This window comes from Falco rusticolus, chromosome 20, assembly GCF_015220075.1.
Source record: "Falco rusticolus isolate bFalRus1 chromosome 20, bFalRus1.pri, whole genome shotgun sequence".
In the NCBI taxonomy this organism is placed as follows: domain Eukaryota; kingdom Metazoa; phylum Chordata; class Aves; order Falconiformes; family Falconidae; genus Falco; species Falco rusticolus.
The window spans coordinates 6015220-6038479 of record NC_051206.1 but is presented as its reverse complement, the minus strand read 5'-3'; the positions used below and the strand labels follow the sequence as shown (position 1 = coordinate 6038479).

Here is a 23260-nt window from a genome sequence, read left to right as displayed (position 1 = left end):
TGAATATTTTCAGTCTGTATTACTCCACTGGCTCAGAAGCAGATTAAAACGTGAAAGAGTGTGTGATGTCCTTCCTTGCCACTCTCTATTCAGGCTGCCTGCATTTACAGGTAGTACTGGGGTGGCTCCTAGCGAGGGTTACAAGCTGATGCTGGGTTTCAGTGCATTCTGGAAGGATGGGCAAAGCACAGGGACTAGCTTCTGCCAGCCCTGAGAGCAGACTGCTCCTTATTGCTGTGCTGATGGCATCTCACAACCGGGAGAGCAGTGGAGTGAACAGATGTCTTCAGGCTACTTCCCGTGCTGCTGCTGTGTCCTTGCAGTTACCCTGTGTCCTCCTGGGCAGGCAAGCCTAATGTGTTTGCTGGAGCAGTTGGAAGGGCCTCAATACAGCATTGTTGATGCTCTGGGAAGCTGGATTAGCCTCTGTAGGTGCTGAATTAGACTCCTGAATGTCTCAGTAGGAGGAAATTTCAACCAAGTGTGACTCTGAGAGCCAAGCCTGCTGTCCTGAACTCCCCACAGCCAGGGGACTCCAGGACATGTCCTGGTCTGTCTGATGCATGCTCTCGCTGCAGTAAACTGCAAAAGGTCTGAATCCTGCCTGGGGTAGCAACGGGGGATGTTGACAGAGGCAGCATGCCCAGAAATCTGAAAGCTTGTTCCCATCTCTGTATGTATAGGTCTATAGGCACACTAGGCTGCAGGGGCAAGTGTGAACCCCAAGCAGGCTGCCTTGGGAGCGGCCGCAGAAGGGCTAGCTTTGCAGAGGCCTGTTTGACTCCTTGGTTAAGAAGGGGTTTGTGAGTTTGTGTGCGATGTGTAACTACACATGTCATCAGGATTCCTCCATCTTTTCTTATCATCATGCCTTTCTCTGAACTTGACCACTGGCCTCTTTTGGAGCTCAGTTTCACAATCCGTGTACCACGAGGTCTTTGCTGTATCAGGCTCACAGTATCCGTCTCTTGAGACTGTTTAGAGAGCCCTTTCCTGACAATGGTGATCCCTGATCTTTTCCTCTGAAGTAAAACACGGAATTTCTTCTCTGATTGATGTTGCTGCCTGGGCAGAACCTGCAAATGGTGCCACTACCCTGCTGGTAGTTCAAAAGCATTTGCCTGATGTTGCAAGAAAAAGGCTGCTGTTCCAGGAGCTCAGAGCTTGTTTTCCAGCATTTGGATGACATTTGAAGAAGAGAACAGTAAATCATTTGCTAAGCGAGTTGCAGGAAAAATCTCCCCTATTTTCTTTGGTCTACCCACACTGTGGAGCTGCATTTTTACATTACATGTTGAAGAAGGAATGGTGGGGACTGGGTTAGGGAAACAGTGGTAAGAGAAACTGTTTGTGTGTGAGCTCTGTGACTTCTAAACAAGAGTTGCTGAAGTGAGGCTGGTAGGGTAGGTTTGTTGGAGAGATTTTGGAAGAGCCCTCTGTGGCACTGGTGGGGGCTAGCACTGGTGTGGGTACCTAAGTGCTGCAGCACAGAGGTTTAGCCTTCCCAGTGCAGTGTCTTACGTTATCTTAAGAAGTAGGTAAATGAGCCATTGTGAAGCTGTCACAAATATGTCAGGGCCAGTTCCTGGCTGCTGTGTTGTAGAGGGCACAGTTAATGTGTCCAGTGATAGAACAGTTTTGTCTGTACCTGTGCTATAGCGATGGTGACTGCTGGAAGCTTTGTCCTCCTGGGAGAAAGTTCACTTTCAACAGTAAACACCCACACGTCTCCTGTGTGGTAGCTGACAGAGCTTTGAGGGGCAGGTTCCAGAAAGGCTTTGTTCCCAAATTTTTACTGCTGAGGCCAGGGAAAAGTGCTGATTCTGCAGACATTCAGTGAAAAAGCTCCACTGGGAGAAGTGAAATAGTTGATCTCCTTCAATTTTAGAACAACAGTGAGATTCCTGTTAGCTCTGCTAGGTCAGTGGAGCTCTGTCCTCACTCTTATTCCTCAGAATCGTTCACTTTGCAAAGCAGCGTATGAGTGAGTATTTCTGGGACTCTGCTTCTCTCCTCCAGAGGCATCTTATGTAATTGAATTAGACCTTAGGAAAAGGTGAAATCATCCTAAATGCTGATCAGTGAGAGCAAGGCTGTGGGCATACAACAGAAATGTGCACATCTCTTCTGAATCTTTCATTACTTACCCTCAAATGGAACTCCATGGGTATGAAGTTTTCAAGATTTTCTGCAGATCTGCCAAGCTATTCTTCAGAGCATTGCAGTAACTGGTGAAAGGTGCAGGCTGTTGTACTGTGAGCAGGATGCAGTGGTGCAGGCTGTTGTTCTTGCTGTAATGTTTATATCAGATTGTCCAAGCATTGAAAGTATGGGGTGAGGTCTGAGTTCTTGCTCTCCTGCTCGATGCTCAGCAGCAGAGCAGAAGATTTCTTTCCAAGAGGAGCAGAGTGCAGCCTGCCAGGTGGGGACCATGCATTCATCTGCTTTCGCAGGAGGTCAGTCTGCATTGCCTCCAGGCATGTACTGCAGCCAAGTGCTGAATAGCTCTTCATTTTGAGATCCCCAAATAGGCATAACATTTACGCATCTCAGTGGGTCTGTGATCTTGCAGGACCAATGGATCCAACAGGATCAATAGCTGGGGTGGATTAACTGCAGCCTGATAAGGGGCTTGTTAAGTCTTTCAGATTGGTACCTGCCTGAGTGAAAGCAGGAATCTGCACCACAAGCAGTAATTAAGAAGTGATTTGCCCTTGGCCCATATTGTGGGCATAATGCCAAAATATGAGTTCCCAGAACCAGGATTTTTCAGATTCATGCTGTTAGGTGATGCTTTTTTGCTCTCAGAGCTGCCTGGTCTCCAACACGGGGAAAAACAGCGGTGGTTAATCCTGTGGGTGAGATGTCTTCTGTCCCACCGGATAGGAGAGCTGGATGCAGAGGTTGCTGAACACTTTCTGTCCATGCAGAAACCTTCTTTGAAGCCAGGATAGCACAGAACTAAGCCATAGCATAAACAACGGGCCATGAATATTCCTTTCCTTTGGGAGCTCTGAAACCCTTTCATGTCTTCGTCCTGTGAATCTGACTTCCTGATTTTTTGTGCCTGAATGAGTACAGATAAGATAAATTGGTGTGATGAAATTTTCAGTTGCCTTGCCTAGCTCATCCAAATAATGAGCAAAAAGAATACCTTATGACTCATGTCATAAGATGTCGGAGAGGCACATACCATGAGGCTGTCTTTTCTGCTTAGTATGCGTGCAGGGGGGGGTAAAGGACTGCTAGACATCCCGATTTGGGGCTCAGACTACTTCCTCTCCAGGAACTAAACTGTGGTTATGATGGCACAAGGCAGCTGTCTCTTAGAGTAAGAGAGCAGGCTACTTCATCTCCAAAATCATGCCTTTGAAGGCAATAGTGCACATTTCAAGAAACACAATGTGAAGAACATCTATTCATTTTGTATTTCTGGATTGCCTTTGAGAATCTCACAACTCAAACAGTTTTGAACTGATGGATGATGACCATGAAATGGTTTCTTAGACCAGGGGTGTGATGGGTCGTACTGAGCTTTGCAAACCCAGTCCACCAGATTTCTTGCCAAGTTTTCATTTGTCCCATGCTTCTGGGTGCTGGTTTTTAGAACAATTTGGGGAGAAGAACTTGTAAATTGCCACCCCCCCCCGCCCCCCCCAATAGAGGAGATGGAGAGGGAACTAGGGAGAGAGCAAGGGCTGGAAAATCTGTGCATAGCAAATCTTTCTCCCTCTCCCACCACATAACAACACAGAGCTCCTCCTCTGACAGAAGCTGAAGAGCAGGTGTCAGTGTGCACCTTTCACATGCTTCCTCTGTTGCTCACAGCTGATGATTCCAGCACTTTGGAAGCTGAGGGATTAGCCACTTGAGAGGTGACGCACCAGAAGCTCCTGTGGACTTCCTGTGAAATTATGCATCACTGTGCCAGAAGCCATAAATGCCACAGGAAAGCAAGCTTCAGCCTTGCTGTGCTCAGAGGACTGCCTGCTCTGAGCTGCAGAGCACCCAGTTCAGCACTGCAGAGCATTGTTATCTGCTTATTTATGCCTGCATCATTGCTGTTCTCTCTTAACAGGAGGAATCAGCCTGACAGTGACACTGTTTTTCATCCCAGCTCTCTCCTTGAGTGAGTCTGAGTACCTTCTGTTATCCATGGTTGGGCAGCAGTGGCAAAATTGCTAAGGAGTTAAATTATTCAGCTTCTGTTGCTGACCCAGCTTTAAAATGGCATTTACATTTCCTAAGATAACAGCTTGTTGACCAGAAACAGGGAGCCTGGCTGCTCCTTGGAGCCTCAGCAGGTGACAGGAACACAGGGAGTGTTGTCCCCTTTCTGCTTACAGAGGAAATGCTGGAGCAAGGTGAATGCCTAGTGTACCCTTGTCCTTGTTCCAGGAGGGCACAGTGCATGCTCCAGAGAGGAGCAGCTCTCCTTTGGTGACTTCAGCCCTGGAACCATCCCAGCATCATTTCTCAAACTGCTGAATGCAGGAAGGGATGTACTTCGTTCCCTGAGCAAAAGCACATACTATTTCCACAAAATACTGAAGCCCACTGTTAAAGAAAGTTATTTACTCTTCTCCAAGGAAATGTGTTTAAGGTTATCTGCTGCACACACTACATTCCCCATTCCCTTAAATGAAAGGAGAAGAACAGCTGAGGACAGACTGGCAGCAGCCAGCAAAGTGTCTGGTGCTGGGAGATCACTTCTCTAGTTACAGGGAAGATACCGACACAGAGGAAGGAGCCTTGCATTCCTTCACAGCTACATCATAGTGCAGTTGAAGAGTTTCTCCAAAGGTCAGAGGCAGAACTTTGTATCTTGAAAAAAACGAGAAATCTTTGTAGCTGAAGGGGTAGTTTTCCTTAAAGACCTCTTTTGCCTTCTAAATTTCTGACAGAGCTTCTCTCAACCTCACTGACTCTGTCTGCAGTTGCTGTTGGAATTCCATGTTTTTATCTCAGGTGTAAACCTGGATTGCAGTGGCACTGAGGCACCAGGGCTGCTGAGTCTCATCCTAGGAGCCATCTCAGGACAGCAGAGGGACAAATTATTTTTCCTGTGGGTATGATAGATATTATAGCATCCAGGGAACAGCACTTAAGACAATACTGGAACCCTGGCTCGCAAAAAAACCCTGAAGCCCACAAGGGTGCACAGTGGCCTAAGTGGGAGTTGACAGCTATTATTCACTGTTGGCCACTTCTTCTCAACATGAGTTTGCTCTTTCTTAGAGAACATTCCTGTTGTGTCCATTGTAAATCGTTTCCCTTTGCAGAGATCCAATTTAACCTTGTGTTAGCTTTTGTGGGTGCAACATGACACTGACCTGTACAATCTCGGAGGCCTTTAAGGGGACATCCATATGCTCAGATGTCACCACGGAGAGGACACAGTAAAAAATCTTAGGGAATGAGCAACCCAGCCACTCTCACTTCAGGATCTGGAAGCAGGTAAGTAGTGTTAAGGCACTGCCTGAGACCTTAGTCTTTTGAGATGTTTTAATTGAAATGGAAAGAGCTCTTGGGATTAAGAGCTATTGATTTATTAGAGCTGTATGTGTTATTTTTCAAGTTTTCCCAGGCTCTGAATTCTCAGACAGGATTATGGCCATACTGTTGGTTTCTCCAGAACCACAGGCTATGTCAAAGATGTTACTGTTAGGTATAACAGGCAAGGTGACGGTGACAAACTGCTACTAAAGCAAGTTGCTCTGGGGTATTAGTTTTCACCATTGATACGTGCAACTCACCAGTCTGCAGTTAGATAGGGGGAACTTCAGAGATGCCTCAAGTGAGGTGATAATGAGTGAATGAGACCTAGTAGAGGGATCAGCAGGAAGTGTTCTGAAAAAAAGTGATTAACAAAGGACAGCAATTAATGTAGCAAAGAGACTGATTCCCTTAGAGATGGAGCCTGCACCAGCTCCACAAACAGCCAAGGAAAGAAAGGATTATTAGTGTATTACATACTCAAGGCAAAATGCTCTGTTCTCCTCCTTCTTCAGCAAAGGGAGGAAGCAGGCACATACCTACCACCTCACAGAACCCTGTTCACTCATGCTCCTACAATCGCCTTCACTTCTAGGGCCACAGCAATGTGACTGATTGTAGAGTTTACCAAGTGAGCTCCATACAGTTGCCTCAAGACGTGTAACTAGTGCCCTGTGATATGCCCATCTGCTTCAGCTGCTGATCCATGGGTCTACTACAGTCCAGTACTTCCAGCCCAAGTGGGTGTCACTGACAGCCTGGGGTACATCAGTGACCTGAGCTCTTGCTGCCTCCAAGCACCTCCTCTGAGGCATGGAGAAATCGCCGGAGGACTGTTTTCAGGCAAAACTCCGGGTCTCAGTGGGGGAGCAAAGGCTTGGTGGCTTGGCCAGGCTTGCTGGGACCGTGCCTGGTGGCACTGTTTCTCTGTCCCTTAAAGGAGCTCTGACCTGCAAAATCCCTGTCAGGGGCTCCTGAATTTAGGCACTTTTCTCATTTCTCATGGCTGCAGCAAGGCTCTGCCTCAGTGCAGTGGTGGGGACCTGGGACAATTCTTTCCTACCACCCACCACATGGCCTGCAGGCATGTGCCAAAGCACCCTGTGGTTACCACTACAGCATCCCACAGTAACCACTGCTGTCCACACTGTCCCAGGGTTTCCCTCCCTCATCCATGCTGAGGCTGTGGGCATATGATGTGCACCAGGGCATCCTAGGCTGGAGCCGCAAGGTGAGGGCCATGTCACAGTGCAGGGCTCAGCTCTCCACTCTCATGGGGAGGATGTGGCATCACTGGGTAGCTACAAGTCTGTAGGACTGAGCCAGTCTGAGACTGGTCATCCCTTACAGCCAAAGGGTTTGCCGCCCCAGAGGTTATCCCATGCCTGAATTTGCCTGTAATGGCTTTGTGAAAGTCACCACTGCTGGTGCTCACTGGTGCCAGAGGTGGCACAAATCTAAGCAAAATCGTAGTCCCTGCTTAAGAGAGTTCTCGCAGTAGAAGTGGGGGGACACCCATTCAGCAAATTGGTGGAGCAATCTCATGGGCACTTTTGAGCTGCTTTTCCCTGAGGAGTGGTAGAAGGTAATCCCAAATGGCTTGGAGGGCACAGGTCTTGTTTCTAGGGCTTTGTCAAGTGTGTATGTTGTCCTGGTGGCTGCAGGACCTGGAGAAAGTTTGCATTATGCTGAGGCAGCAGCTTTCAGTAGGCTCTCAAACTCTGGCTGGTAAGGTCCTGTCCTCAGGGTGCAGAGGACTCATATTTGCACTCATGACATGCAGTTATGCAGGGTGCGGGGTGGAGGAGCAGGATCTGAGACATTGATGATGTTGCTCTGTAAGTTTAGAGCAGCTGCGCTTTTTAGAGCAAAGGTAGTGTGCCAGCCAGCAGTTGCAGTGCTCATCCTTTCAACAAATAACATTTGAGCCCTACCTGAACGGGAGGTGGAATCTATTATAGCTCAAATACCAGAGGGATCTCAGACTTTCAGGGAAATGCTAAATTGCACAGGACAAGGGGAAGGTGTTTTCCTTATATGGAGGTAAGGACTCTGCTTTGCTCTAATGCTTCAGTGTGGCCTTTTCTCAATATAAAAATCTCAGTTGCTCTGTAATGCAAAGCATTTTTCCATCCTAACAGGTTCTCTTGATCAGCTTTTCCTGCCTTTCAGCTGATATAAGCTTTCCCAGTAGTGAGCTGGGCTGTTTCATAGGAATTCCCTAAGGAGATGCAGCTGGCAAAGCGGTTGTTTCTTTCTCTCTGAAGCTGCAAGTGCCACAAGCCATGTTTATCTGTATGCTGCCCAGGCCTTTCCAGGTGTGATCACCTCATGGCATTGCACTCACTGATTCGGCCCCAGTGCCTGGGAGGGAGTGCCTTGGCCTTCTTGAATGTGTAACTGGCAAAAAGGGCCGGGTGAATGGTAGCTAGAAGCAGAAACCAAGCTGTGTGGCATCCCTGTAGTCCTGCAGTCACACTTTGTCAAGGTGCCTCCAGTTTAGCACTGGATCCAGGATGGGGACAGCAAAGCACTGGCAGGAGGCTGCCACCCCCAGCCAGGGGTGCTGGGTGAGCCTGGCGCTGCAGCGTGCCACCCTGAGCCTGAGCACGAGGAGAGGGTGGGACGGGAGCGGTCTCCAGGAGGTCTGTTCCTCTGAACAATTGGTGTGACTCCCTTGCGTGTCTTTCAGAGAGGGCATGCACCAACCACTGTGGACCCCTTGCCTTCTTGCTGCAAGCAAGGATCTCCTGAAGGGATGCTGGAGCAGGAGTCTGCTGTGCAGGTAGAAGGGGGGAAGGGGCGCGTTCGTTGTGTTGCAGTAGGCTCCAGGCCCTTTGTAGGGCCTGCTGTCACTAGACTTCATTTGCCACTCCAGTTCCATCTCAGTGTCCTTCATCTGGGACTGTGCCCAGCCAAGGTCTGAAGAGACCAGTGACCTACCTGGGGTCTTCTGCTAACTGCCTTTGGCTCGGCCTGCTTTGTGCAGTGCAGACCAAGAGACAGTGTGGTTCTGGCCACAGAGCTGTTTCATTTTGCTTCGCATTTCTGAAGTTTCATCTTCCCTTGTATAGTCTGAAGAGCAGAGTTCACATATGTGGGCTCCTCCCTGTTTACAGCTCACAGACATGTTTATGAAGCGTGCCTCAGGCATGACACTCTATGAACAACACTGTGTCCAGCCTGGCAGCTCTCCCCGGGCCCCTGACGTGGGACAACCTGTAATCTCCAGACTCCAGGCGGGAGCCTCCCCACTGTGCCAGCTCGAAGGCAGGCAAGTGTGGTGAGTGGTGATAGGGTGCAGCCCTGCTGCTGATAAACCTCTTCCAGACTGGTCGCTCACACTTGGTTCGGCTGCAGTGTTCAGTGTAAGTGGGCTGATCAGAGGTGCAGACCTTGGCTGTCCAGGGTGAGCTGACCTTCTCCTGCAGTCATGCCATGCCTGCATTGCTTGAGGGTGAGTACTTGGGCATGGTAAGGGGCTCACTGGGCAACACTAGAGGGAGAGAACCCAGGTCAGTTCTCAGGGCGTTGGTTTGCATGTGGGAGTTTAGGTGTATCCTGGCCGTTAACATGGACTTAAGTCTGGTCCAGGGGAAACAGTCCTTGTCCCCAAAAGATTGCAGCTAAATGGACCACAGAATGGCAGGAAGGGTTTGCTGCCTTCTTAGGTGGCTGGGAACTTGCCTAAGATCATGCTGGGACTCAGTGGCAGAGCCCGGTGTTGAATGGCTAGGTCCCCCTGGTGCTGTACTCACCTCGTCCTTCTCACCGTTGCTTCGTTGGCAGAAGGGAGGGGCCCCCCAAGTGTAAGGGGTTTTGTGCTAGTGTAATGGAAAATGTTGATTTCTGTGTTATCATCTTTCTTATTTTACCCACCCAAAGCTCTGGGACAGGTGCAGGATGACGTTTCTTTCTAGGCACAGTGCTGTACTAGCTCTACTGAGGAGCAGGTGGCTATGCTGCTGTGGCTTTGCTTGCATGTCCTCACCAGGGATCAGCTGGCAGAGATATATTGCCAGGCCTGTGCTTCAGGTGCTTTCCTGTCAATGCTTTCTTCCCTGCATGGCTTCCGGAGGCTGCACCGCAAGCGCTGGCCAGACCTGCCTGGCTGAACACTGCTGGCAGTAAATCTATTGCAGCCATGTCACAGGGACTGTACTGAGATTGCTCACAGCGTGCAGATCCGAGTAGAAAGCTCCCTTCTCAGTGCTTTTGCTCATGCAGGCAGGCAAAGCAGGTGTGGGCTACCCCTGCTGATGCAGAGGTAGAGGATGAGTCAGAATACACTGCAGAAATTAGGAGCAGTTCGTAAGCATTGCTAGAAGAAAGGACATTCCTCCACAAGGTGCCAGAGCAGACCCTGATGTCTAGACTCCAGCACATCTCCCAAGCACAAGGTCACTGCCCAGAGCCCAGGGCAGGATGGACGCTGGTCTGCAAGATGTGCCTTAGACCCTGGCTTGCATCAGATGGGCTCAGAACATGTGTCTTCTTTCACCCTTGCACTGGCAACCTGCTAGAGCCCGTTCAACTCCCCAGTGTTCATCGCACACACCTGTCTGAGCCATGTCATGGTCCAAGGAAGGAAGTGCATTAGAAAAGTAGGAGGTAAAAAGCAGTTACTGTGCTGCTGCATCTCTCAGCAGCTGTAAACCCTGTTATGTTGTTAGAAGTGCCTGAGTGAAAAGCTCTCGTGTATTGTCTTCAGTCACAGTCTATATGTTTTTCTGTTGAGGTAAAAATAGCTTTTCTTTTTCAGGATACGCAGAGAGCAGAGGCTCCTGCTAACATCAAAGGAGACTGACAGCTTTCCCCTGGGTGTGCATGGCCTCAGCTGTCAGGAGCAGTAGCTGTGTTAATTCTTGCCTTGCTTTGGCTCTGTGTGAAAGGAACAATGTCTTGGTCTCCAGACCTCTGGATCAGCCCCTGTTCCTCTCCTCCACTCATTGCTGCTGGACCCAGCGCTGTGCTTCATTGGGGAAGTACTGGTCTGCAAATGACCAAACAAGATCTTGATGCTACTGCTTACAAAATCCATTAGTAGCAGGTGGGACTGACATAGGCAAGCTTTCATAGAGCCATAGGCTGTAGCACCAAGGGAGCCTTATCAGAAGAGTCAGTCCTGTTTTGTAGGGGCAGCTCCCAAGTCCTTGCTCAATGCTGATTAAGCTGTTTCTGGTATCCACCCTCCTCAAAGTCCTGAAGCTGTTCCAGCTTCAGCAGCTAGCAAAGGGGACCTGTGAGGTGGGAGGAGGAGGGAGCCAAATGACAGTGCAGATGCTCTCTGTATCTGAACATGCTCAGCAGGGACAAAGTTAACCTTGGCCCTGAACTGTACCACCAGTGACGGTCCAGAACTACATCTCCTGTTGAGAGTGCATAAAAATGGGCTTCCTGGAAGCTAGTTACTCATGATTATGTAATGATGGAGGACTGCGCATGATGGAGGGGCCAGTCTGGTGCCTGCACCTAAAAGCTTGCCCCCTTTTCAGTACTTTCAGAACACTACTTGACAAGTTGCCTCCCTTCCCACAAACCTGACAGGGTCCCTCCTTTTGCTTTGGGATTCCTCCTCTGCCAGTTGTGCTGAGTTCTCTTCCAGCTCTAACAGCCCCTTGCTGCAGGAACATGAACAGATCTTTCATTTCCCGCATGCTCCAATTTACCTGCTGCAAGATGGTTGGGCTCCCCTTTGCATTCTGGTCTGGGCACATAAGCCACTGGCCTCTGTGGTACCTGCCTTGGGGAGGCCTGGGGCTGTTGTGGAATCTCCAGTCAGCAAAAATGAGCATGGACAAAGGGTTTTCTCAGACTGGTGTGTGAAATGAGAACACACTTGCTTGGCAGATGCTTTCCAGAGATGACCTCTTGTGCCTTGAGTCTCATCAGTCCTATTAAGATCTGTTGGCCTGTCCTAAATCGTGTGGGCAGAGGTGAGGATGATTAGAGAACAGAACCTGGGCATATGGATTTATCTGTCTTAAACCATGGGGGCAGGGATGAGGATGATGGGGGAACAGAATATGGGCATATAGATTTATATTTTTATCTGATGAATTTTCCTGCTGCTTTTGCTTTTCTTTTTCATCTGGGTTTGCAGTATGTGCCTGGGTAGCCTGTTTTCCATGCTCCACTGGCTGCCTGCCTGAGGCTTTGCTACTGTGGCCTCTCTGGAGATGCTGTGCTGTGCTGAATGCTGTCTTCTACTTGGAAGGCAGAAAGCTGCCAGGAGGTTTTGTTTCCACTGCAGGGACCTCTGAGAGCGTCAAGTTTCTGCGAATACAGATAGGAGAGGAAGTTCCTGTAAGGTGGACAGTGTGATTTTCTGTTTCTGGGCATTTTGAGTTGAATCTCCGATTCAATTTTCATGATTGTCCCTGATCATCTTGGAGAGAACCCTAGATGCCATCTTTGACTTATGCTTTTAATCTTACCAGCTGTTCTAGTGTGTTTCCAGGACTGACATATTCTTCTCATCTGATGAGAAAAGATCCAAGTTACCACCTGCAGACCTGGGCACTCGATATCTGTAAGGCAAGGAGGTCCAAATGAGCCCTGGCTCCAGAGAAATCCCTAGGTTGGCCAACTGCTTAAAAGTAACCACTGCGCTGGTGTAAGATTTTGCTGTCTCTGCTGGAAATAATCCCTCAAAGGTGAGGATCATGCCCACCACTGGACACAAGCCCACATGAGCAAAGAAATGCCAAAGCAAATGCCAAGGGATGTAGCAAGGTTTATTGCAGTACCTCCCCAGCTGGCAGCGCTGACCTTAGGTTCCAGCACCCTGGCACCAGTGACTGGAAGTGACTGGATGATGAACTCCTAGATGTGAGTTGGACCTTTCCACGCTGTTTAGGTAGGATGCCCATAGCAATACATGGCTTTGGTGCTAGGGTTCAGGTTTGCATCTCACTGCCAGTACGGGGGCTCTTTGCTTGTTGGGGCGACTGTGTGCTGCCGAGGCTGCCCAGTGTTTCCTTGCTGGACCTCCTCTGTCCTCTGCTCCATGAGCCATGTCAGCCTGGCTCTGTTTACCCCGCTGTTCACTGGCAGACTAGCCATGTCCAGGAGGAAGTGTGTCTGCTTGGCAGGGCCAAAAGCTACTGCTGCCTCCCCCAGGTAGGGCCAATGGTAAAGCTGTGCCTTCCCCTTAGCAGCAGCACATGACTCTTGGAAGTGGCCCTCCTGTTGCTGTTCCTCTGCTGTTCACACGATTTGCACATCCCAGTTTGCAAAATACCTCAGCTGACTTTGCTCCTAATGTACTCCAGAGAAAGGATGGCACATGTTGCTCCTGATAAGGGGTTTCTAGAGAGTGTTAGAACAATGGAGCTGCAAACAGATGCCTGCAGTGTGCAGAATAGGAGCTGCTAAGCTCCTTGCTGGAAGGAGCACAGGGCTTCCAAAGAATACAGAAAAGGCAAGAGAGTTTGAAGTGCAGAGATATCATTAATGCCAAAGCTCATGAGACAGCAAGAAGCCTGTGTAGTGGTGCTTGCTTTCAAGATCTTTGCTATGAAGCAGCCATAGGAAGCTTTTCACACAGCAAAGCCTGCTGCTCCTCACTGGCAAGGTTTTCCAGTAGCTATGCCTGGAAGAAACAAAACTGAACAAGTGCCAGGGCTGGCAGGAGGGTGCTTGCCCCAAGGATAGTGTAGACAGGCCTGGTCTGCATCCTTCTGCCTCTGGCATGCAGGGACTAAGGCAAAACTGCCACACAGCCAGCTTCCCTCTCTTCCCCTGCAGGCATCAGCTGGGTGAGCAGACCCAAACTTCCTGGCCGCTGGGTCTGGCTGCTGTTTGGCAGAAAGCATTTTGCTCCTCAAGGTGTGGGAGGTAATTTGTTATTTGAAATTCTGTGCTGCAATTCCTCTTCTCTAGTATAAGAGCAGCACTGTTCTTCAGTGAGGCCAGAGACTCTGAAAGCTCCGTGGCAGAGACCAGGGAAGGGGACAAGCAGGGGCTGAGTGATGAGACTGAGTTGAGACTGAGAATTCCCTGTAGCACCGCATGTTTCAGTTGCAGGCCAGCTCTGGCTATGTGATGCCTCTGGGTACAGAGTGAAGAAATTACAGCCCATTTAAAAAAAAAACCTCACAGTGACTGCAAGCTGCCACACTCTCCCCTCTTTGTAACTAATCCTTGTGGCTTTTCCAATGGAGCAGGGAATCAGCTGGTTTTAAGCATCAAAGCACTTTGTGCGGGCAGTGAGGTCTGGTGGATGCTAGCAACCTCTGACTGGGTGTGCTGCCCCTCACCTGCCCATGCTGTGGCCTGGTGGTTGTGTGGCACTGGCAGGGCTGCTCTCCAGGGGCTGCTGGAGTGAGACACCTGTTGGAAAGGGCACGCAGTCCCTTTCTTTGGGCATCTTTGGCCTTGTCAGTAGCAGGACATGTTCCCAGGGAGTCCCACAGACCCATGTGCACATCCTTGCGGTGGAGGGATCCCAACTCCTCCAGAGCTCCTCAGCAAGAAGCCAGTTCCTCCCTTCCTCATGGTGGGTACTATATAAGCAGCAAAAGGAGTTGCAGTCCCTGCTCAGGCTGCCTTGTCACTCTAGCAGAAGACCTGCAGATAGAAGACACAAGTGGACAGTTAAGGTATAGAGGACAGTGTAGTGTAGCAGGATGCACATATGCGTTTTGCCAGTCTGGAATAGCGTGGCAACTTGCTTCTTGCCTGTCTTTGCCTGTCCCAGAAAACACTGTTAGATCAGCAGAAGTCCCTGAACTCATTTGCACTTGGGATATCCACTTGCATCATTTAGCAGCTTGTACAGAGTGGGCTATTGACATCTTTCACAGAAGGAGGCAATGCTGAGACCCTCCCTTCCTTTTATCAGTGATGTGCAGGAGTTGGTAAGGGCTCCTCCCTGGGTGGGAGTGCAAGTGAGGTAGTGCCAGGAGAGATTAAAGCAGGACTCCAACCGCAGCCTGAAGACAGAGCAGGGTTACTGAACCTCTGTAACTGACTGCAGCCCTTGAAACCCAGCCTGAACCTCTGGTTTGGAGAACTTCCCCTTTGCTTATTGCCTTAGCCACAGCTACAGTGCAATGGGCTTGGCCAAGTCCAGGCTTCTCACGTTGGGTTGAAGTGGCTAGGACATTCACCCAGCAGCAGTAATGCTATGCGGGGCCAGGCTGTGAGAGCAGGAGGATACCTGTGAATGGGAACACAGGACATCACTGATCAGGGCCAGGAGAGGAAAAGGGAAAAATATAGATTGTCAGCAGGCAAGGGGAGCTTTTTCCTGGAAGAAAAGGAAGGAGAATAGAAGCACAGTCCAATGTGCTGTGCTATGGTTGTTTGGTTTGGTTTTTTTTTACTTTAGAAGGTGTTGGAGTATTTTGTGAAGTCCAGATCTGAGGCTTCTCCCCCAGGGAACTGCTGGCAGCAGCCCACTGACACTTCACAGCCTGAACATCTAGAAGTCTGTGGAGCACACCACCTGTGTGTGGGATTTAGCAGCTGCATGAGAGTGCAAAAGGTACACAATGGCAAGCGAGGCAGTTTGTTTTCTCCTCTGCAATAGCTCCTTCCTGGAAAATTGCTAGGAAGGCAAAGGAGAATGGAAAGAAACACTACAAACTCCGAAGAAAGGAAGACCAGCAGAGGCAGTCTCTGCTTCTGGAAGGAGTTGCGGTGTATCCCGGGGCATGTGGGTAGCGAGTGGCTGCGTGCATGTGTGTGTACAGAGTGGGGGGGTGCATGTAGCATGCCCATACTAAGCTTGGTGCTTATTAGTGGATGGTAGCTGTGCCGTGTGTGTGTTGGTATTCAGGTACGCTGGTGCGCTGGCTGGACTCTGTGTGTATCTTTTTGATATGCACATCTGCTTGTGCCCACAGGTCTCTGCGTTTCTTGCTGTCACTGCTCCCTTTTGCTGAAATTCAGGAGATGGCAGTGACCCAATCTGTACCCCAGTTCCCTAGTGAACGAATGCCCCGAGTGATAGGTGGGCACTCCCAACATGCACACTGACACTGGAAGGGCAACATATGCACACCTATTTCCTCTGCTTTTTTTTGAGCTGAGCTATCCCTTCTTCTCTGACTGCATGTGTTGTCTGACTGCTGGTGTCTGATGTCTTGCATCTCTCTATGCACCTCTGAAAGGTGCATGGGGAGCGGAGGGGCAGTACTTCTGAAGCAGTCATGCCTCAGTACTTTCTCCAAGGCCCTTCGCCCCCCCCCCTCCCCCCCTGCATCCAGAGGGCTGGGAGGGAGCTGCGACCCCTCTCCTCTGTGGTGGGTGTTACCTGTGAAATGCCAGGCTCCCGGGCATGTCTGTGGGGTTGTTCTTTCTCTGCTGTTCCTGAGGTGATACCTGCAGCTCTGACCCGCTCCCTGCACTTGTCAGCAGTCATCTGCTTTCCGGAGGCAGCTTGGTACTAAATATCCTGTCTGACACAATAATGGAGAGAAAATGAACAAATTCCATTAGCGGCTGGCGATCCCTGCAGGGTCTGCGTTGGAGCGAGGAGGGAGCCTGTATTTTTAGATAGAATGCAATGTAACTTACTGGCTCTCTCAAAGCTGGGGAGTAGATAACCAAGGAGGGAGAGAGGGGACACCAGGCTCAGGTTTCAGCTGAAGTGCCGGACTATGGCAGCACGAAAGGGCAGGTCCGGTCCAGACGTGGCTGTGAGTATACAATGCACTTCTCCTTTGTGCCCACAGAGACCTCCGCTTTGCTTTTCTGCTTGCTTTCTGCCGGTAGACTCTGCTGCTGAGCGTGCTAGGGCTTCAGGATCCCTTTTGCTGCTGGAGCCTGTAGAGTTCTACCATTTTAATCTTCGAAGTTCCGTGCGTGTCCCGTGGGTGGGAGACCCTGGCTGAGCTGTACTTGGACTTTCCAAGGGGTTTGCTGTTGAAGGTCTGTGCTACGGCTGGCATGCTGGCAGTGTAGCTGAGGTGCTACCCTGTCCTTGATCCTGACCTGAGATGCCGAGGCTTCTAGCAGGGTCTGGAGTTGGAAAAGCTCTTTGCGTTCAACCTGTTGCTTGAAGCCGTCAGTGTTTCCTTGCTAGACCCAACAGCACGGAGAGCTCAGAGAGCAGATGTGCACTCCCAAGCAGAGAGCTGGTGCTGCCTTCTGCCCCTTACAGTAGATCATCCTGTACGAGCAGAGCACTGAGGCACCACGTCATGTCTCCTCTGTGCTCACAGCCCTCCGCAAAGCCGGCAGCTCTGCTGTGAATCTGGGGGCTCTTTCCAGATGGACAGGGCTCTCCCCTGAGGCAGTAGCAAGTGGAGCCAGCTGGCACAGGAGGTCAGGCGATCAGCATGTGTTCCCTCTGCATGTGGAGGCTGCGCAGTGGGACAGGGCATGGTGGTGCTGCCCTCCACTACCTGTCCCTCTGACCCTGCGGGCTGCCCCAGAAGGGGCCACAGCACCCAGCCACAGCTGCGGGAGCCCAGGCAGGATCCTGCAGGGTGTGCCTAGCACAGTGGGGGTCAGGACACCCTCTCTGTGGGTCTTCCTTCTGCAGGGGGTAGCAGAGTGATGGGCCCAGGACATGGCTACATTTCTGTGGGGTAAGAGGGTCAGGCAAAAAGGATGGGCTGGGGGAGGCAGATGGAGGAGAGCAGAAGGCAGCTGAGTTATGCTGCTTCGAAGTCCAAATTCAAATGACTGATCCTGCAAAGAGAGGGGAAGAGAGACACCCTGAACCCATGTGGTGCATCATCCTGCCTAGCTCTGTCTCCAGGGCTGTCCTCAGTGGCCATGCTGCTTCCAGCTCCTATCCAGGAGCTTCCTATTCCTGGGTGTTCCTCCACAGCCAGGCTGTGGGCACTAGAGGACAGCTTGGGATGGCAGGATATGGGCTTTTGTAGGACAGGAGGTCCCTTGTTCAGTCCCAGCCTGAGTGGTACAAGAGGGGTTCTGATTTTCTGTTGAGCTGAGGGCAGAGGAGTGTGTCACGCGCCCTTGCTGTGGAAGTCTCATGGCTCTTTGCTGCAGAGAGCCCTTTGGTCTGGACCTAGCAGGCAGGCAGCAGCTCGCAGTTACCAGTCCAAGGTCCAAGCCTCACACAGCCATGCCACTTCATTTCCACCCTGTTGTTCTACAGCTTCTGGTGAGCCATCCCATGGCCTTCATTTGCTGCCTTACACTGCTAAAGTGTTGCTTGCAGTATTGCTGTGCCTTGCCTGGGGTGGCTGTGTTTTAGTGGTGCAGGGAGGCACTGCCTTCTTTCTGTCAGAACAGAGAGTTATGACTTTCCTGGATGCGGGGCGCTCAGCCAGGGTCGTTGTCCCTGGTGCCGGCACTCAGACTCGTCACCACAGCCAGCCGTTTCTGGAGGACAGCAGAGATGGGCTCACCACAGCTGTGGCCTAGGCTCCATCCATCACTGCAGTCTCTCAGCCAGGACACAGAGGTGTTTCTGGTTGCAGAGTCCCCTTAGAGGTTCCTCCCTACCACGCCTGCAGTGCTGGGACAAGCTGCAGACCTCATGTAGCTCTCCTGCCCTGTCATCTGGATGGCCTTCACTCTAAGTCCAGGTCCCAGCCCTGCCTCTTCCTACCTGATCTGGGGCACCTCAGTCTGTCCCTGCAGTTCCCACCTTGACCTGCCTGTCTCTGGAGTCATGTTCTCTGCAACTGAGGAGCTGGCCCTGTGCTGGTGATGGGGGAGGACAGAGGGACTCTGTCTCATGCTTTTTCTTTTTTTTCCCCAAGGCCGATACTGCAACTGGTTTCCTGAGAGCTGCAAGATCCGGGAATCTGGAGAAAGCCTTGGATTACCTCAGGAATGGGGTAGATATTAACACCTGTAACCAGGTATGTGAAACTCACAGGGCTTCTGGTGCCACCTCTGGTTCATGAAGCATGCTGTGTGGTGGCTTCCCTGGGCCCAGTGGCATCCACTGCACCCCCTCCTTACAGACTGCTCCCATAGGATGGAGGCAGGAAGGTTCCCCACGGCTGCTTTGCTTACTCTGCTCTGCGTAGCTGACTGGGAGGACCTGCCCTGATCCCGCAGTTCCACTTGTCACGGAGCAGAGAATACGAGTTGGTTGGTAATAAGTTGCTTGGTGGAGGAAGTTTAAAAAAATTGTGGGAGAGGCTGCCTGTCCTGACCTCCCTACCCTCCTGCACCTGTGTGCCTGGCTCCAGATGAAGCATCTGGGGGTCAGACAAAAGAGGTGCTGTGTCAGGTGGAGCACAGCAGCGACTTCACTGCGTGAAGGTAATTTCCTGGGGTTGATCTGCCCTGCAAAGGCACCATGCAGTCTCCAGGCACTTGTCTCCAGAGCTGTGGTGTGCCCAGCTGAGGGATGGGTGCACACCATTCTAGCAAAGCATGGAGCTGTGACTGCCAAGCCAGTGGGGGGATCCCTGGGGTGTGGACTTGAGTGTCCTGGCAGACCCCAACTCCTCTCACGTGCACCACCCCTGCCAGGCTCCAGGCAACCTGCAGCCCCTCATCCCTGCCTGTACCAAGCAGCTGGCACTGGAGCTCCTAACCAGAATTGAGTCCAGGGGAGGGACCACGAAGGGCAGACAGCAGCATGAGAGCAGCCCCTTGCTGGGGAGCCTTCCACAGCTGAACCGAGTAGAAACAGGTCCTATGCTGGAGAGGAGAACAGCTGACCAGAAGGCAGATCTGGAGCATCGTCTTTGGGGCAGGGGGAGCAGCACTAGCTGTACAAATCTGGGGAGCCTGGCAGTGCTAGCTGGAGCATAGCAAAGGGCATTAACAGGTAAGCAGAGAGGGAGATCTGGGGCTCCTTTAGGGTGACAAGCAACTGACAGTTGGAAGGGGCTCAGCTGCTTATCAGAGGGCAGAGGGTGTAGCAAGGTGGCTGGGATGTAGCAGGAGTCACTGCTGGGGATATTCTCCTTGCCTGCAGTGCTCAGGCTTTCAGATTCTCAGAAGTTGCAGCTTAACAGAAGCAGGGGTTGTTTGCAAAATGCCAGTCTTGGTGGTGTAGGAGGTGCTGGGCAGGTGTAGTGCCTCCTGGCCCAGGGCACAGGCAGGTCTGCCCCAGGCAAAAATAGCTGCAGGCAGAATTGTTTGCAAGTAATCGACAGAACGTTTTGTATCTGTGTAGCTGCCAAATGGAAGTGGCTCAGCCTGAGCTGGGGTAGGTACTGTAGGGAAAGACTCAGGGGGCTTGCGCTGAGCAGCAGGGGACAGACAGACTGCACTGTTGGCTGCTTTCCAGAGCAGTAGTGATGCTGGGGAGACTGACTCAGCAGGTAGCACAAATGTATATGCACCTGGTTTAGTATCAAGTGCCCAAATCAAGCATAAGTTCAGACCTACTTATTTGTGCACTGCAGTGGCCAGTGTAGTTACTGCGGGCAGGTTCCCCCAGGAAATGTCACCGTCTTTTTTTCTTTTCTGACTGATGCTATTGTGCAGGGATGCTGGGCTTCTGCAGACCCCTGGGGCAGACTGCAGCTTCCCTCCTCCTCTTTGGAACACTAGATGAGGTTTGGGGAAAGCTCAGGAGATGCTCATTTTTTTCATCCCTGTATTATCTGGATTATTTGTTCATAATCAGCATCCAGGTACTCTCAGACTTCTATGCTGGGGCTGTCTGGGGACATATGGGATTTAGATCAGAGGGTCTTGTAGGGAGAAGAGGTAGAAAGTGTTCAGTTTCAGAGTCCTTTGAAGATGAGTTTTTCCATGGTGTCCCCTTCATGGGTTAGAGGCTCTGACCCCAAAGGTACAGGGTTTGTAAAGAGAGGCCATGTGAGATGCTCTTAGCACTGGGCTGCGGGACTTGGCTTGTACTTGGCACTGAGCAGATTGTGTGCTTGCACCTGGGGATCTTCCAAGTTGCTGTGCTTTATTTCAGAATTTGGCCCAGTCATTAAACCACCAACTGCTCCTCCCTTAGTCTCTCTTGAAGGGGAGAAGAAGCCACACAGAATTGAGCCACAGCAGCAGGCCAGTCACTGGAAGCAGTCACACCGCTCTTGCTTCCACTTAGCCATAAACAAGCAGAGGTAAACAGGTGTTTCATGCACCCACTGCTCCCTTATGGACCTCTGGGAAAGCAAGTCACAAGGAGCAGGGAGATCCTGCTGCTGACATATGTGCTGCAATCCTCTCCAGGAAGGAGTGGGGATGCTGCCACGCGTGGCACATTCGTGCATGCTCTGTGTGTGTAGAAGCTAGAGCAGAGCCTGGCAGGGGAAATCATCTTACTTTGCCTGTTCAGAAGTGGCTCAGAGAATTCCCACCTGTCAGTTCCTGTGGTTGTCTGGAGGAGAGGAGCAAGAGTAGATGGGGGCTGTGTTTGGCCACGCTGGCCCATGCCTTCTGAGATGGGAGACTCCACACGCAGATCACGCCACGGATGTTCACTCATGTCGAATGACAAGCCTGAAAGTGGAGGAGGGATTTCTGCATTGTACACTACTCCTGTACCACTCTAGTGCAGAGGAATATGTGGTTCTGGAAAGGAGTCTGCAAAGAATTAAAACAGGGAGACCCAGCCCCAAGCTAAAGACAATAGCTTTGATCTTCTTCGTCACCCAGAAAGACAGTCCTCAGCTGTCTCCACTGGCCAGCTACAAGTCCTGTTTGCAGCCCGATTTCTGGTGCTGGTGAAGGGATTTAACACCTTGATGGGGAGCACATGGCTACAACAGTATGAGGCACTTCTTTTGGTGACGTCTTTGCACTGGTTCCTGCCATCTCCCTGAGGTTAGATGGCACTTTAGGGTTTCCTTCTGAGGAATATCAGACCTGTGAGAAAGGTCCAACCTCACATGTCCTGTATAGAATAAAGAGGGATATATGTGGTCAGACCTATCCCACAGGCCCTGTATTCTTACTCAAGTGCAGAGACCTTGACATGCCATCTGATCTTCATCCCTCCAATTTAATCCCCTTCATTGCTGCCATCTGCATCAGTGCCTTCATCATTCACCTCCATTGTGTTTCAAATTCCTGCATGCTCCCATATCATCCATGAGGAGCTGGAAGCCTGAGGATGGGTGCGTCTTGCTGCCAGGACCCTCACCAGCAAGAACAGCACTGTGCCAGCATGCGGTCCTAGGGGATAGTCTCTGTTGGGGTGGGCAGAGTGGGCAGTCTGTGGCATGACCCTGTTTTGGTGCAGGCAAAGTGCTAAGTCCTGCCTTCTGTGTTTGTCTGTAGGGCTGTGTCTGTCGCACTGACAGCCAGCGACTGGGATTTCTGGGAAGCGTTTGCAGCACTTAGTGAGGGGAATACAGCACCTTTGAAATTAAGTACATCTTGTGGCGGTTTTGGGTCAGATGATCTGTCAAGACAAAGCAGATATGCAAAACAGCCTGTATTCTTCCTGGAGCAGAAATATCGATGGGCCTCTGGGAAACTATCTCCTGCAAACGTTGTGCTTATTGTTGTAAGGCCAGAGAATAATGATTCCTCACAGGTTTTCAGCATTCAGAAGGTTATTTATGAATCCCTTGTGTAAAAGGATGTATGCTGAGGAGAGCAATCAAGCATCTATCTTGCACTCCAGGCATTTGTCGTGCAAGTGTAATGGAGAAAAAGCATGTGTGTCTGTGGCCACATATCTGACTTGTGAGCTCATGAAGGTGAGGGTGTCAGTGACCATCTGTGTGGGGTTGCATAGATGTTTCTTAGTCAAAGGAGCTGGGCTTGTCCGAGGTGATACGTGCCGTATAGCCAGGTCTGGTTGGGGACTGTTTCCTTTTGGTGGCTCTGTTCTGTGGGTTTTGCAACATTCCCACTTCATTTTCCCTTGGAAGCAGGCCTTTTGTGCTTGAGGCTCTTGGGAATTTTGGAGTTGGTGTGCTGAGGAAGCCTGTGAATTTTTAGGGGTTTTCTCTTTGTGCTTTAATCAGAGTTGAGAAAAAGAATCTGTGAGTCTTCAGCTGTGATCCTGGATAGCTGGTGCTTTGAGTAAGAGAGGGTGGGAAACCTTTTTCTAGTATGATAACACTCTTGAAGCTGTTCTAAGTTTAATTGGAGTGTTGAGTGCTGGAACTGGAGCTTCCCCAGGCATTTTCTGCTCCCCTACCTATATTCAGGTGGGGATGAAGCAATTCTGTGAAGTGACCTTCCAGTACTCTAGAGGAGCTGAAACAGATGGTTGGGAGGTGGAGTACTTGGGCAGGACTGCGTGCTCCCAGGGAGCTGATGTCTCTTTGCCACATGACAGCATTGCGTAGGGGTGAGTAAACATAATGCATCCACCTGGGAGAAGTGAGGGACAAGGGACATTTGCCTTATGGGGAAAAAGTGACATCTGACATTGCCTGCATATTGAACCTCTTTGCTAGCAAATATCCCAGACCTTTTATTCGCATCTGGGAAGCGGAAGAGGGTGTCAGAAATAATGGAGCAGAAGCTCTCTTTGCAGCCTTTAGCATGCTGGCTGGCCTGACCCCTTCTGGTCAGGTCATGATGCTAAAAGGGTGCTGGCCAGCCCTCTGCACCTAGTGCACCTCATCTTTTCCATGTGTAGGAAAAAGATGACCTAAACTGGGGGTTTTGACTTCCTGAGAAGTCACTTCATTTGTTTGGGAGCTTCCTGGAACTGGTAGAGCTTAGTAGTGGCACAGCAAACACTTTCTCTGTGCTCTTTGCTGCAGTTAAACTCTGAGGGAGCAAAGCTGACCCTATGCTGAGCACGGGCTGCAGGATGGGGCTGTTGGTAGGCAGTCTGCAAAGCCAGGAAGAAGCCAGCTGGTGGACTGGAAGCTCCTGAACTGTTGTGAATTAAATTTGGCAGCTGCTTAATAAAATCATTGTCCCAGGCAGAGCTTCTCACTGCGCTTTTGTC

General features: G+C 50.7%; 1 protein-coding gene and 1 long non-coding RNA gene across 11 annotated transcripts in view; both read left to right on the top strand.

The window, feature by feature from the left end:
* ANK1 (ankyrin 1) overlaps positions 1–23260 on the top strand; it is a 66384-nt gene that overhangs the window by 17137 nt on the left and 25987 nt on the right. For 3 of the 10 annotated variants that reach the window (XM_037371795.1, XM_037371803.1, XM_037371805.1), the window contains exons 1-3: positions 8821–8953; positions 14831–14986; positions 18183–18284. In XM_037371795.1, coding sequence (XP_037227692.1) covers positions 8930–8953; positions 14831–14986; positions 18183–18284 — 282 coding nt within the window. In that variant the 5' untranslated portion in view covers positions 8821–8929. Of the gene's footprint in view, positions 1–8820; positions 8954–14830; positions 14987–15791; positions 16143–18182; positions 18285–23260 lie in introns of those variants that run through there. The other 7 variants (XM_037371799.1, XM_037371798.1, XM_037371797.1 and 4 more) reach the window with 4 other exon arrangements.
* Positions 18292–22885, top strand: LOC119140440. The gene is made up of 2 exons (XR_005101622.1): positions 18292–18693; positions 18907–22885. It is a non-coding gene; the product is annotated as an uncharacterized LOC119140440 (long non-coding RNA).